Genomic DNA, 12,043 nt, shown 5'->3' on the forward strand with positions numbered 1-12,043 from the left:
CGCCATGTCAAATAAATTAATAGAGATCAAAATTCTCAGCGGGACGACAGCAGACAGATTAGAGGCACAGAGGTACCACGGACTCCCCACTAATGAGACTCGCTGATGAAGTCCAGAGCAGCCTGGGACTAATTAAAACTTCTGGATTACTGTAAAATGGGATGCACCAGAATCTATTATGCTTATTCATGGGTACAACCTTAACATGTATGCACACTAACAATATACACGCAGAGGTACAAATTCAGTACAAGTCTAACAACACAGCGATCTGCAGCAGGCTTTCATGATGAGCGAGCTCCTGCAGAAAGTGTTGACAGAAGCAGAATGCATACAGTGAAAATAAGCCTGCATCTCACTCCCTCTGCGGAGTTCTGCTCGCTGTACAGCAAAAACGCCCGGCTACACACGAACAGAAAAGAATATGTCAGAGAACGAAGACAGAGAACTGTCTGCCGCAAGGACGGAGCACCTGATGTGAAGGGCAACCAAATCACAGAGCACCTCTCTCTCTTTTCTCGCTCTCTCTTTCTGCCTCTGCAGATCACTAGAGACACAAGAGTAAAAAAGGAAAGAAGCAATGAAGGTCACATTAGCTGCTACACTGAAGCGATGCCAATTCAACACTAGCATAATATAAATGCCATAATGGAATCATTTCACTTCAAGGAGCAGAGAGGTTTGTGTGTCGGGTTCGTGTTTGTGTTGGCTCCCTTAACTGGTGAGAGGATGGATCCGTCTAAGTGGTGGAGACGTTTCCACCAGGATTCATCCCATTCTTACTGGGAAGATGAGGTCAGCCCTGTGAGCTGCAGTGGAGGTAGTTTACACAATGAACGTCCGCACTTAGGAACCAAACAAGGGAAATGGGAGGTACACAGAACAAAATAGCCAAATGTTTTCTCACCATTGGGGATCCTTACTTTATGTTCTGAATAAACATTAAGAATATGTCTAATAAAATAGGAAAATTGGAATTATTAACTTTTGTTTTTGTGCTGGCGTTGCCTGGAGTCTTTTACTTATAAACCACATTCAAAAAATAAAGTGTCCTACATCTTCATTTTATTCTGGTGATCCTCTTGCAGGTCACAGAAAAATGACAAACTGGTCAGAAGCTGTTTTAAACTTTGTGCCCATATTGTATATATTTGCAATTCTCATTATAACAATGCCAAAATTGACATTTCTGTTTCTTAACTGTGATGTGCACTGTGGCGGGTCCTATGCAGAGGACAACATTTTTTTTAACAATCAATATTGTTCTCGTAGCACGGAATGAAATTGTATCAAATGAAAAATGAATGCCATCACAACGGCTACTCAATCTCATCTTCACTGAATCAATAAATATGTATATTACATAAAAAATCATTAGAAGGAAGGATCCAGTTCCCTCGAGTTTCACAAAGCTATTCCTAAGTGACTTTTTTACTACATCTAATTAGTCTGAGACAAAAAGACAGTTGATGACGTGCTTTTCTCAGTCAGGCTTTAGTATTGGCTTTCTGTTTTAAAGCAAATGACAGTATTGACTGAATGCTCTACACTCAGAGTGACAAAGACTGAATGTAGGCAATAAAGTCCACTTCTTTCACTAGTCTATGTGGTATCCAGTCAGCTAGAAACAAGCGATTTTCTCTTGCGTCATAAGTCGGTGTGTGTGAGTTCCCCTCTTCCATTTCCTCATCGTGTATGAAACCACTCTTGCTTTCTCACATACGTAGGTCTGATCTTTGTTGTGATAAAAGTCCATGCTCTGTTCAAACATGAAAGGATTCTTAGGAAAAAAGATGTAATCTTTGCGCAATATTCTTTATATGGGGCAACGCAGGGAGTTTTGTTAAATGCACACGGCAACAGAGCGTTTACTGCACCGTGGGAAGCTCGCATTGCATCACATCAGCCCCTTAAACCATCTCATTATCATTGCAGATCATGTTGTAGCTTTTAATTCACCTTGGTATTGTTTTGCATTCAAACACCCATCATATGTAAGCCATTTTTACTTTGTAATCTTATGCATGCCTTTCCCGACAACTATTCACACTTGAGCTGTGTAAGGAATGTAGAGAAATCCTTCTCGGTCTAAAAAGACAGACTGGCTCAACGACTCTCACAGAAAGATTACGCAAACATGTAAAAATCGGGAGTGCATTTACTGACTACAGTATATGCTTCAAATTCAATTTAAAACACGTGTTATGACCTTATAAAAAAAGACAATTCTTATCTGGTAATAGAAACATTTACAGCAGCCACAACACTGTGCATGTTTGTACATTGTGTGTCTTTATGGATATTTATGGTCTTTATGGATATTTAAGATGCATTTGTTCCTCAAAAGGAAAATATTTTGATTTCTCATTCAAGTCAAAACCACAGGGTCATGCTTGAACACTCTACTGAAGACAAGGTAATACCGTGACTACTCATAGCCAATATCCTTTCAGCAAGCATGTAGATCAGCTTCAGTACAGTAACTACAGTGTCTGCTCGTTTCAGCTGCAGACACTTCACTGACACCAGTTATTTGCCGCTAATGTGTGCAGCCAGTCATCTTAAATGTCACACGCGGCTGTGGCACATGAGGTAGAGCACTCAAAAGGTTGGTGGTTCGAACCCCTCTACAGGCAACATGCCGAGGTGTCCTTGAGCGAGACACCTAACCCCAAGTTGCTCCCCGGGCGCTTCATTGCAGCCCACTGCTCCTCCGGGATGGGTCAAATGCAGAGAATTGTAATTTCCCCATTGTGGGACTAATAAAGGCTTAATTATTATAAGAAATGTCCATCAGAACACAGCAAGACGGATTTTGCTTTAGTCATAGTCATGAGGAAATGACGGCACAGATTAGTGGCTTGGGTGTGTTCACAAACACACAATGGGGATAATGAATCAGTAACCTCTTGGGGGAAAAAAAAAAAGACTTCCTGAAAGCTGCATACTGGCACAGCAATTACCTTCAGTTTAGTACTTTCAGTGCCATTTGTTGGGAGTTAAACATATTTACAGTGCACAAAGTACCTAAAATGAATCATTAAGCATTGATAAATTGTCGGTTTTATAAAGAGTTACAGGATTTCATCTACATGACAGCATCCTTACGTTACTTGCCAATCATTTTAATAAAGCATTGACGGTGACTATTCTATAATATAAACAATTTGATTATCAAACTGAACTTGAGATCGAAGTCCTTTTTTTCCCCCACAAAATGTACTGCTGTCTCTCCATATTCACAGTAAAACAATACAAGTCATATTCTTCAACTCCAAACTCATATTTCATACTGAACAGATTTCCTACTTTTGGCAGGCCTGCAACAACAACAAAAATTTAGAAATTTCTATGAAAAGTCCTTTGAAAACTCTTTAAAAGTCTGTGCAGAACACAGAGACCAGAAGTTGATAAACAGCCTTTTTCATTTTAAATGGGCTTTGGAAATGGAAATCGGCATCTATCTCATGTGTCCAGATCGATCCAATGCAAAACTCATGTTCACAAACAACAGACTGTTGCTCGCTTCATGTTCAGGTGGAGAACGGAAATATGTCCAACAACTTGATTCCCCACTCGTCTCCTTTTGTCCCACCCACTTCTTTGTCCTTCATTATACAAACATAGCAAGCTCCCTCTGAGGCCAAATCATTACAATAAAGGGACACAATATAAACTATAGTACAGATCAATGGTTGGCTACGTCATTCATATTTTATACTAAAGGTATGAAATCAAAGGCTAAATCAGTCAAACAAATGAGAAATGAAATGTTTAACATTGCTTTACTATTTCTGACTAATTCCTTATCTTCTTTTCAACTAACCAATCAAAAACACTGAAGCAAAGCAAACAACAACCACAAAAGAACAAAACAGAATAAAAGAGAAAACAGTAGAGGCCATGGAGGTAGAAGATAGACCCAAGCTTTAAATCGTCAATAGACCCTATTAACTGGGCTCTGTTAGCCGGTCTATGAGATCTGGCAGAAGTCCAGGTGTTTTTGTCAGTAATGAGACACTCTTCAAAGAGACTCTACTGAGCCTTTTGTCCAGGCTTCATCTCAACCAGTTTAAAAGCTGCGGGGACGGTCTCTCTAGATTAAAAAATCCTCCTATTAAAAATATATTTTCATGTTTTTCATTCTCAAAAGAACTGGGCAGCTGATGCAAATGTGAATAACATTTGCAATGATCTGCAGGTCAATAAATGCTTTGATCAGACTATTAATAACAGCCCAGTTACAGAAATGCATCGATGTTTAGATCCTTAATAGTCTATACATAACGTTTGAGGGGATTTGGTAAACATTGCAAGCTATTGCAGCATTTGCAAACTTCTCTTCATGAATAAACAAACAAATAGAAAACAAAAACAATCTATTATATTCCTGTGGGTGCTGACAAGCTGATGTGACCCTCCTGCACATACAGGAGGACCTGGAGCTGTAACGCTCCACTTTCTCTGAGGTGCTTTGGGAAAAAAGGAATTCAACAACAGGAAATGGAGCCACACTGTTAAAGGAAATCCCAAAGAGGGAGGTGGACCGTTTGTAACATGGACTCAAATAAACCCAGCAGAAGTTCTTCTATTCCCAGTGTGCACCTGTACAGTGTAGCTGCACAGCATGACAGCATGGCCACAGATTGCTTAAGGCAAGTTTCATTAACTTTTTTTTATGGCTGTAGATTCGTTTTTATTTGTAATATGCATCTGCAGCTGCAGGTGTATACATTTAAATGTTCATATATCAAAATCATTATAGTTGTCCTTGAAATTCACTGCTTGAATGAGATGATGTGGACACAATTCAGATATCTACATTTTCATATCATTTCCAGAGATTACAGAGACAGAAAGAGGCAGAGACGGTCTAATGAGAAGGCAGAGAAATGGGGAACAGTGCAAAACCTTTTCTCACAATTCTCGAGTTTCTGGGTTTCTTCATCATTAGGAGAGAAATAATAACAAGAATGAACTCGGACCAGCGAGGAAGCAAAGAACTCAACACTGACTTGAGTGGAGGAGCCTGAGTCAGTCTGCTGGATCAGCACTGGAGTCAATTGATCACTATTGGCTATATAAAGCCAGAGCCATTTCAGATTCATTGTTCATTGTAACCCATTGAATGCTGGGTACGCCAGCTGTCAAAAAGCGCCCGGCTGCACTCTGTTAAAACACTTTAATGTTCTCCTGATGCACAGCGTCGTCAGCCAGCGAACCACGGAGGAGCAGAAACAAATAAGTAGCAGCAAGCAGTTCCAATTAATATTTTTCACATTGACAGCGAATGTCAGCGAGCAATGCAAGGAAGCTGCTCTGTTTTGGGGGTTTTTTAGTGACCGTTTTGTCTTTGTTTCAGCGACATTTAACAGCTACTCAGCAGCTTTGAAGTGCAGCTGTCAACTGAAACTTATAAGTAAACTTTGGAGTTTACTGATGATGCAGAGAGGCGGTCTGAAAGTAAACCCCCCAACAAAAGACTAACACTCCCTTATTTACAGATTATATGGAAACAATAAGGGGCATTGCATAAAAAGAATAGGTAACCATTGAAGTGAAGCTGTGATATGGAATCAGTATCATCATTATGTAGTTTGTCAACTGGAGAAGTTTTTTTTTTTTTTTTTTTTTTTTTTTAAACGATCCATTAAAGAACATTTTTTGTTTCATTTTTTTCTTAAACATGGAGCTTTTCCTGACTTTAGACCACTATGGATTAAATATTCAGTTTTTGGTCTATTTGTTGGACAAAACAAAAGAACTGGTAGCTGCAGTACTATAGTTCTTCTACATTTTTACATTTTTTAATCTTAGCTCATCTCAACTTTGAAATAGTTTTGTTTAGCACTCTGGATGCAAGTTAATAAGCAATTGGTAGTTAGTTAAGTAAACTCAAAAATCAACAAGTCTTTAAAATTAACTTTTTTGTTGTTAAGGCCTTTATATTTCTTTAAATACAAATACATCTTCTCTCTTAGCAACACATTCTAGATTCCCACAGCTATGAATGTCTATTTCCCTCTCCTCTGTTTGCCCTTTCCAATGGGGTAGGACACAGACTCATTTTCAAACTAACCTTAAAAGTCCTGCAAAAAAGCAAGAAAATACGGAAATATAAAAAATGTCAATTTATATCAGTCATGGAGGAGGAAGTAGCAGCATAGAGGAGTGTGTGTATCTGGGGAGCATCAGTTCACCTCAAAACACTGAGGTGAAAGAGAAACAGACAGCGTCGATGCCGCAGCTCGTCTGACAGCCATTAAAAAGAGAAGGTGACAAATGGCTACTTGCTTGGTTCTTTGCCCCCTGGCTGTTAGCTTATTGTATATATTTCCTCTTTGTTTACACACACACACACACACACACACACACGCACACGCACGAATTTGAGAGAAAGCAAAAGTTTCATTGTACATGCAACAGCTTTCTGATATTTTAAATCATGAATCACATGTACTTTTTTTATCTATTAAGGAAGATCAAGCTTGATATTATATAATAGTAATGCGTGATACAGAGCTATAATGTTGAACATAAATATAAGGAGTTAAGAAGACGTTTAAGTAATTGGTTTTAAGGATTGCATATGGACTGCACACTAGTATATTTAGGGTTTATAAATAATGAAAAGTCATAGGTCCTTTATGCAGAAAACATTTACCAAAGCCCAATCACCTGCAAGTACTACATTATCCGCTTGGAAGATATACTTCAGGTTTACTCAGGTCTTTCTCACTTTTTAATTCACACAGTGAGCTTTAAGCACCTTACTGCATAAGATTTACAGTAGACATTTCACATGATTACACTGAAACCAAACGACAGCTAATTATAAGATAACAAAAATAAAAAAGTCATTACAACCATTAAAATATGTTAAATTCACTCAGAGCCAGGAGAGAGGATGAACTTTGTGTTTACTGGGCAAATGCTGAATAAATACAAGCACTCCAAATACCTTATTCAGTAGAATTGTCCTCCCAAATTGCAAGAAAGGAGCTCTGATTGTGTTCTCCGTAGCTAAACTAATGGTGACACGACAACCACTACTCATGTTGACACTACAAATAGAGGACACTTCCTCCACAGCATTCTCTGAAACATCAATAAACCTCATTCAAATCCAAACACGGTCCACACACACGCACACGCACACACACACACACCCCTATAAATAAACTTCTTACCTTGGAGTCTCTCTGAAGGCGGACGTTTGTCCCCCTGTGATCCGACAGAGATCTCTTCACCACCGTACGATGCCGGAAGTGATAATAATCACCAAATACCTGAAAAGACGAAGAGATAAGATCAGTTATCACATGACATTTAAATCAGTAATCTGATAATACCTCTACATCTGATGAACCTTGAATGAAGTAATAACTCTGATCATGCTAGTTCTCTACTACTAGACTACTATGTCAAAAATACAGAAGAACACAGTAGAGAACACCTGCAGTTAAAAAATATCAACGCTCATAATGCAATACAAAGAAGGAGACCCAGAAACATGCATGTACTGTAGGAATCCGACCTTCACAGTGAAGTTTGGCCAATTCACATGCATCGATCAAAACATGTAATAAATAAATGAATAGATACATCCAGTATATCCATTATTTATGAATTTATCATAACAGCAGGGTTAGTCCATCGACTGAACAAAAGCAGCATCAAAGATTTTAGAATTATTATTTTAATTGACTTACAGAAAGCCTTGTGTTAAACGTGAATTTTTGGATTTCCATTTTCTCTCTATAGCAAACTTTCACTCAGGTCGTATGAGGTTAACAAATCTCTCCCCATCCTTGCGGCTGCAAATGATTTTTCTCTCCATTTTGTGGTGCCAACTGAGGCTAATGGGCTGCATTAGCCAGTAAAAAGTGTGCTCACAATTAGAGAAGCCCATTTCCATTTTTATTCCCAATAACCCTCTCCTACTCCTGGTAGCGCCACACTGATTTATGTATTCCCCTATGGGAAACCCGATACATGACCCATAATCCTCTGTGCTCAGTCCAGTTATTACCACTGTGTAATCAAGGTCATTAATAGAGCAGTGAGCCGTTACAAACTTTACTTCAGATAATACGTTATCCGAGCAAAGAAAAGCCCTCCTAATAAAAGTTGATGTTTCAGATGGAAGAAAGCTTGATGGTGTGAATCTTCACAAGAGTTTAAAATAATTAGCCAACTTATTGATATAAGAGAATATTTCGGGTGTTCGTAGATTGATTATTCAATAAAATAAAAAAACATCAGTCCAAAAAAGAGGTTGACCGATTATTCAGCACAGATATGACGTTTTACTAACCATCGTCATCTGTGGAAAGTGGCCAATGGCTGCACAGCCGCCACTCACACGGGGACATACATCACAATTTTGTATATAGTCTCGATACACATAATGAGGGCCATTTTCGTTGAAATATCTGTCTGGGTGTGATTTACTCCTGAAAATATCAAAACAACTGTTTAAGAAAAAATTGCACTGCTACATCAAGAAAAAGAGGATGACAACTGACTATAAAATAATGTTTTGGATATTGAATATTTAGTAAGTCTGAGATATTTTTTTACTATTAATTTCAAGTATATATTTTTCTCAAAAAGGTATCTCTTGAATATTTAACTTGATAATATAACTCTTTGTCCACGATGCAAGACGGTAATTTCGGGTGTATTGGCCGATTATTCATCTTTCACTTGCTCCAGAGCATCGTTACAATATCAGACATTATAAATCCAGTAGACCTGCAGTTAAAAAGTAATATTTTACATATGCAGGTTTGAATACTATGTTTTTAGCAGCCGACTGATCAATCTTCTGTGAGGTTTTTCAGGTGGTATTAACAGCTCCATATGCCCTGAATTGTTAATTAATGCTTTAATCACTAAGAGAAAATGTAGAAATGAAGTCAGACTGAGAGTCATAAACAAAATTACCACAGCATACAGATTTTGGATGCTTTGTGTTGAGGAGCTAAGGTACTGCACTGTGTACTGCATTCCTTCACTCTAAAAGAGTCACGGCTCACTTCCCCAACCTCCTCTGCTCCCATTTAATCACAGTAAACAGGCCCATTCCAGCCAGGCTCAAACAAAAAGCCCCTGCACACAAAGCCAGTGGACAATAGGGAGGCGATAACCAAAAGGGAAGACACACTTTACAGTGATGCTCAGTTTAGAGGTGGAACCACCTCCACACCACAAGTCTGTGTGAGTGACTGAGTGAGTAAAACCATTAAAGAACAGGAAGAAAATGCAGGATATAAAAAAGGATAAACGCTGACACCCAAAGGCATTAGCTGAGCCGACAGCCCCTTCTCTGAAGACAAGAGGAAAAGAGCAGGTAGTGGGTCCATTGTGTTAGTCCACATAAGAGCTTTGGAGGAGGGACACTGATCAAAGAGGTGGAGAGTGGCAGGGTCCATTAAGCAAGTCAAAATACACCAGAATAATGTATATCTGAAAACAAAGCATTGCTGGACGATTCATCCAGTCAACCATGTCCAAGATGGTTTAGCAGAGTTTAAAGCAGCTATTGGTGACGCTGGTTATTCTGGTCCCATTCTATTGATGTGAGGTATTTCATATTAGACATGATATCCCATACACAACATGTCAGTTTTCCTGGGCATCAACAAAATCTGTTTGATAGAATACCACCACCCCCCCAAAAAAAAGAAAAGATAAATATCTAATTTGGTATCAGAAAATTGAAATCAAAGAGAAACCACTTCATTCGAGACCCAACATTCTGTTAGAAATGACACGATGCAATCCACTGGAGAGGAAACCGACCCCAATATGTCCAACAGCAGCAGCATCAACAGATTGTAATTCAGTCATAACTCACTCTGGGTTTTTAATTAAATTTATTTTTTGTGCTAAACGCCCTCTTCACTTTTATATAAAGCAATAAGAAAAGTGTGGCAGGCTCGCTAACATTCTGGAGGGTGATGCTGTGTAATGAAGGGTGGGGACATTTTGGTATAATACTCTATTAGAAAATAAAAGCTCTGTACATCACGTATTGATGAGTACTCAAATACCAAGTCTACACAGAGCCCCTCAGACTGGACAGAGATTTGTTCCAAGATAAACAAAAAAATGCACTGATAAACACATACAAGGACAGAGGTCACCTCACACTAAAAACAGCTCAGCTGTGTCAAACATATGCAAACACACGCACTCACAACATGTATTCCAGTCAACCCTGCAGCTTAATCATTATCTGGCAATCAGCAGCAACAGTTGAGAGCTTATGTTTTTGACCATTTTACTTATCTACGATGTTTCCGTGGGGCTTTACTGCTTTCCATTGGAAAAAAGGGCCACTTAGGACAAAGACATTCAGATGGAGAAAAAAAAAAAAAAAGATGTGGAAACAGACAGATCAGGGCTTTGGAGTGACCATTAATGATGCGATAAGCTAGGCGCTGATGGAGCAGAACAGGCTTCACGGGTGCTTTCCGAGTGGCCTATTACTGAAGTGAGGCATTAATCCATCAACCTCATTAAAATGCATGTTAACAGACAGTGGAAAAATTACTGTCTGCTGGTTTGTTTGCATGTTTGCTTCCACCCCGCCTGCCAAATTTACCTTGTGGGAAAGCACTTATCAAAAGGTCCGGTGTCTCATCTCCAGTGACTGTTGACACAATTATGTTTTACAAAGAGCCAAACAACGTCTGGAGACAAAGTTGGAAAGAGGTTTGGGGGCTGCAATAAAGTGATATGAAACTGTTTTCCATATGGGGCCGTGAATGTGAAGAACAAAGCCTGTGGATTTTTAAAATTCCACTTGAGGAGGCCATTATTCCAGTTAAACTACAGACACAACAATAACGACACATTTCACATCAATCATGACACATTTGCTTTTCAGTTTTGAAGATTAACTGCATTTGATTTAGGGTTATCTGGATGTAGGGCATTACCATATTTTGTTTGTGCACCAGCGACTTGAGATAAATTGAGAAAATGAGCCTTGCACAGGCGACATAGACTCCCAAAATAGCTCAGCAAATTGTTTATATAATGAAGCTGGAGTCTAATTACTCTGTGCGGTGAATGGTTAGGACGGGGGCACCAACCGCCACAGTGGCAGCTGGACATAACCATCAGTTTCTGTTTACGAGGGCAGAGCGGACCGAGCTAACCCCACTCACCTGAATAATGGGTTTGTACAGCTGGTCTGTCTTGCTGCCAAACTACACTTAGTCATTACTTGGTTTCTTCTCATTGTGTCCCCCCGGTCTTTATTCGTCCCACAGCAGTCATTCTGCCTATCCTTACTCATTGGCCTTTAGTTTTAATGGCATCTACAGTATGTTATGTGTGTTGATGCTTGAACCTAAGCTAAACTGACAGTTTCCGTACACTGCAGAGGTGTACACAGGTGTAGGTGAAGTGGTAGCTAGAGTGCAGAAAAGTTCTCTAAATACATCTAAATTATGTAGGAATAAACTATTGCATTTATAAAGCCTTATAAGGCAGAGATAGGCCATCTTATTTATCAGCACACTATCCATTTTCAACAAGCTGCCGGCCACATTCCCCTGCCGTGTTTATCCAGTAAAAACAGATTATGATTCCTGGCATAGTCCACCGTTTAACTCGATTGTTCTGAAGAAGTCAGATTAGTCCATTAAGTGGTGTTGACAAAAACAAGTGGATTAAATAAGATGGTGAAATATGGGGCATTTGAGTAGTGAGGACAGCTGGGAAATACTCCAATGACTTCAATATCTACATCAGATTACATTGTGCCATGTGCTCGGCTGTTTGACAATGATTAGCTTGCCCACTTCTGCAACCTTGCTATCAGTGACCCGGTCCCCATTTCTGCACAATCATGGCTGCCCAATGAAATCACCTTTACCCTCAGGTCAAGATTGTGGAGTGGCAAAGCCTGAGGACCTTTCTCTCTCAGAAAAACCCTTAAGTACCAATTATCCCTCTTCTCCTTGCACCTGACCTTGTCTCGCATTAAGAGAAAAATGTGAGGCAATCGTTACTTTTCTTTTTTTAT

General features: G+C 39.3%; 1 protein-coding gene across 1 annotated transcript in view; it reads right to left on the reverse strand.

Annotated features, from left to right (window-relative positions):
* The window catches only part of furina (furin (paired basic amino acid cleaving enzyme) a), a 74,406-nt gene that overhangs the window by 32,629 nt on the left and 29,734 nt on the right, over positions 1-12,043 (reverse strand). The window contains exon 2 of the mRNA XM_054608875.1: positions 7,191-7,289. Within this exon, the coding sequence (XP_054464850.1) occupies positions 7,191-7,289 (99 nt within the window). The remainder of the gene's footprint in view (positions 1-7,190; positions 7,290-12,043) is intronic.

Source organism: Anoplopoma fimbria, chromosome 2 (genome assembly GCF_027596085.1).
Source record: "Anoplopoma fimbria isolate UVic2021 breed Golden Eagle Sablefish chromosome 2, Afim_UVic_2022, whole genome shotgun sequence".
NCBI classification, from domain to species: domain Eukaryota; kingdom Metazoa; phylum Chordata; class Actinopteri; order Perciformes; family Anoplopomatidae; genus Anoplopoma; species Anoplopoma fimbria.